Source organism: Pinus tabuliformis, chromosome 5_1 (genome assembly GCF_031772625.1).
Source record: "Pinus tabuliformis cultivar Carrire ecotype Pingquan chromosome 5_1, CPIR1, whole genome shotgun sequence".
Classification (NCBI taxonomy): Eukaryota; Viridiplantae; Streptophyta; class Pinopsida; order Pinales; family Pinaceae; genus Pinus; species Pinus tabuliformis.
In genome coordinates this window covers 909,191,466-909,194,315 of record NC_142305.1, presented here as the reverse complement: position 1 = coordinate 909,194,315, position 2,850 = coordinate 909,191,466, and the positions used below count along the sequence as shown (strand labels likewise).

The 2,850-nt window shown below is 44.8% G+C and overlaps 1 protein-coding gene across 1 annotated transcript; it reads left to right on the top strand.

Annotated features, from left to right (window-relative positions):
• Positions 1–1,138: 1,138 nt before the first annotated feature.
• Positions 1,139–2,173, top strand: LOC149167763 (uncharacterized). The gene has a single exon (XM_089430590.1). It carries the CDS (start codon positions 1,139–1,141, stop codon positions 2,171–2,173), a length of 1,035 nt encoding a protein of 344 aa, XP_089286716.1.
• Positions 2,174–2,850: the final 677 nt, after the last annotated feature.

Genomic DNA, 2,850 nt, shown 5'->3' with positions numbered 1-2,850 from the left:
TGCTGGGGGGACGACTCTGTGAAAGCAATAGGGAACGCGGTTGGAAAATACATAGACCGCAGTGAACCCAAAGACAACATGCAGGCCTGTGCGCGGATTTGCGTGGAGGTTGATCTGGGCCGAGGACTGCCGGAAGCAATCAAACTGAAAGTAGATGATTGGTGCCATATCCAGCAGCTGGATTACGAGCAAATACCCTTCAAATGCAAGGTATGTCACGAATATGGTCACTTTGCAAATAGATGTCCTAAAATAGTTAATGTTGAATCAGAAGAGCAAGAAGGGCAATGGGAAACTGTTAAAAGAAAAAAATCATCCCTTCCCCTCAAGCCTTCGGACTCTGAAGCCCCTGGTCCTTCCCATCAGCACCCTCCCCCCCAATCCTTTCATCATCCCTCTTCCTCCTCCCAGCAGCCCCCCCTTCATCAACCTTCCTCTCCTCCTCGAATTACTGATCCTCCCATCCCTCCATCCTCTAATCCCTTCGCTTCCCTTTCTGAGGAAGAATCAGTGCCTGATTTCCCCTCCTCTGACCCTCCTCTCCACCCCTCTCCCCCACTCATTTCCCACCCCCCCTGACTCCCCCTCCACCAGGATTACCAGAAGTTCTTCAAAGGATCATGGGGCGCCCAGCGATGTTCCAAAGAAACATGGGCCTGGCAGAAAATCGGCTAAACAGCAGAGAGAAGAAAGTACCCATAAAGACATAGCAATGGGCTCTCAGACTCCAATAGAATCCTTTATTCTTGGGCATTCGGATAAAGAAAACAACAACAAGGGCAAAGACAGGCGAGCACCTCTCCACGTAACCAGTAAATCATGATGAATATACTATCCTGGAACAGCAGGGGATTAGGGCACCCCTCCAAGATAGCAGCCCTCAAGGATTTAATCCAAAGTGAAAACCCCGAAATCATTCTTATCCAAGAAACAAAGCAAGATCAATCAGAAATTAATAGAGTCATCAACCAGCAAAAGCGTTACAGTGGATGTGCAAGCGAAGCAAGAGGAGCCTCAGGCGGCATTCTAACAATGTGGGACAGTAATAAATGGAATTGTAACTCCACCAGAATACACCAGAACTGGATCCGTGCTAATCTAGAAAGTAAGACAGGTGGAGCAGCGGTTTTAATCTACAATGTATACGCTCCGAATCAGTAGAGAGAAAGAAGTATGCTGGAACACTTTGGAGGCTAGTATAGAAGATGAGCGGGACAACAACCTCATTATTGCAGGGGATTTAAATTTGGTTTTGCATGCAAATGAGAAAAGGGGGGGACATTTCAACCCAGATCCTTTCAGAAATCGACTTGAGAGTATAATGGAGGAGCAAGACCTTGTAGATATCAGGCCCAAGAACCGAAGATATACTTGGAGCAACAGAAGAATAGGAGTCGGCAACATCATGGAGCGCCTTGACAGGTTCCTCATAAGTGTAGCGTATCTGTCCACTTTCACTACAGGTCAGTCAAATATCCTTAATGTCTCCACCTCTGATCATTATCCAATAACGCTCACTTTGCATAGTCAATGTCGGCTAGGACCTCTCCCCTTCAAATTCTGTTCCATATGGAATCGTATCTCTGCAGCAAATGACGTGGTGCGGCAGGCTTGGATACAACATGTGGAAGGCTCCCCAACATATATCTGGGAAACAAAATTAAAAAGAGTAAGACAGGCTCTAAAAACTTGGGCAAAAAACAACTACCAAGAGCCTGAGCTGAGCAAAAAGAAAATAAAGCAAGAGCTGGAGGAAGTGCAGCGAAATATTGAAGCCTTTGGGCTGACTCAGCAAACCAAAGAGAACGAAATAAAACTATACTCTCAGCTGAGACAAACTACAAACGACGAAGAAACCAAATGGAGATTGAAGTCAAGACAGCTCTGGCTCCAGGAGGGAGACAAAAATACTTCTTACTTTCATAAGCAGGCTATGGTTCGAAAGGCTAGAAACACAGTGAGCACAATTAAGGATAGTGAAGGGTACAGCTACAATACTCAGGAAACTATAAAAGAAGCAGCCACCACTCACTTCAAGAACCTTCTGACTGAGGATAAAGGAGAGGAAGACTACTCAAGCTTATTACAGCATCTGCCCAAAGGAGTCACTCAAGAAATGAACAGCAACCTCAAGAAAGAAGTAGAAGAAGAAGAAATCCAAAAAGCGATCTAAAGTCTTCACCCAGATAAAGCTCCAGGACCTAATGGGTTTCCAATTAGCTTTTACAGAGAGCATTGGCAGCTGATCAAAAAGGACCTCATCAAGATGATACGTTGGGTTTTAAAGAAAGGCAAAATGGGGGGATTCACCAACTCTACCTATCTAGCCCTAATCCCGAAAGAGAATAAACCTTCCACTTTTTCTAGATTTCGGCCAATATCTCTATGTAACTCAGCATACAAAATAATCACAAAAATTCTGTCATCTAGGCTCAAGCCCCATCTTCAATCTCTGATCTTAGAAAACCAAGGAGGTTTCCTTCCCAATAGGCACATCTCTGACTCTATCCTTCTTGTGCAAGAGGCTATCCACTCAAGCATAAGCAGAAAGGAGAAAGGATTTGTTCTAAAATTGGACCTTGCCAATGCCTTTGACAGGGTAAGGCATTCTTTTCTTTTTGCTGTCCTTCACAAAATGGGTTTTGATTCCTCCTTCATCACAATGATTAAAGCCTGTATTTCGGAACCCTGGATCTCTCCTCTGATCAATGGGAGGTCGTGTGCTGCCTTCCAATCCTCTAGAGGCCTTAGGCAAGGCTATCCCTTGTCTCCTTACTTGTTTATTCTCATGGCCGAGTCCCTTAGTCAAATCTTGGACTTCAATAGGAGAATAGGTTTAATCACAGGCAT

Excerpts from the sequence above, each read along its gene's own strand:
- LOC149167763 (XM_089430590.1), top strand. The coding sequence starts at position 1,139 with ATGTATACGCTCCGAATCAGTAGAGAGAAAGAAGTATGCTGGAACACT.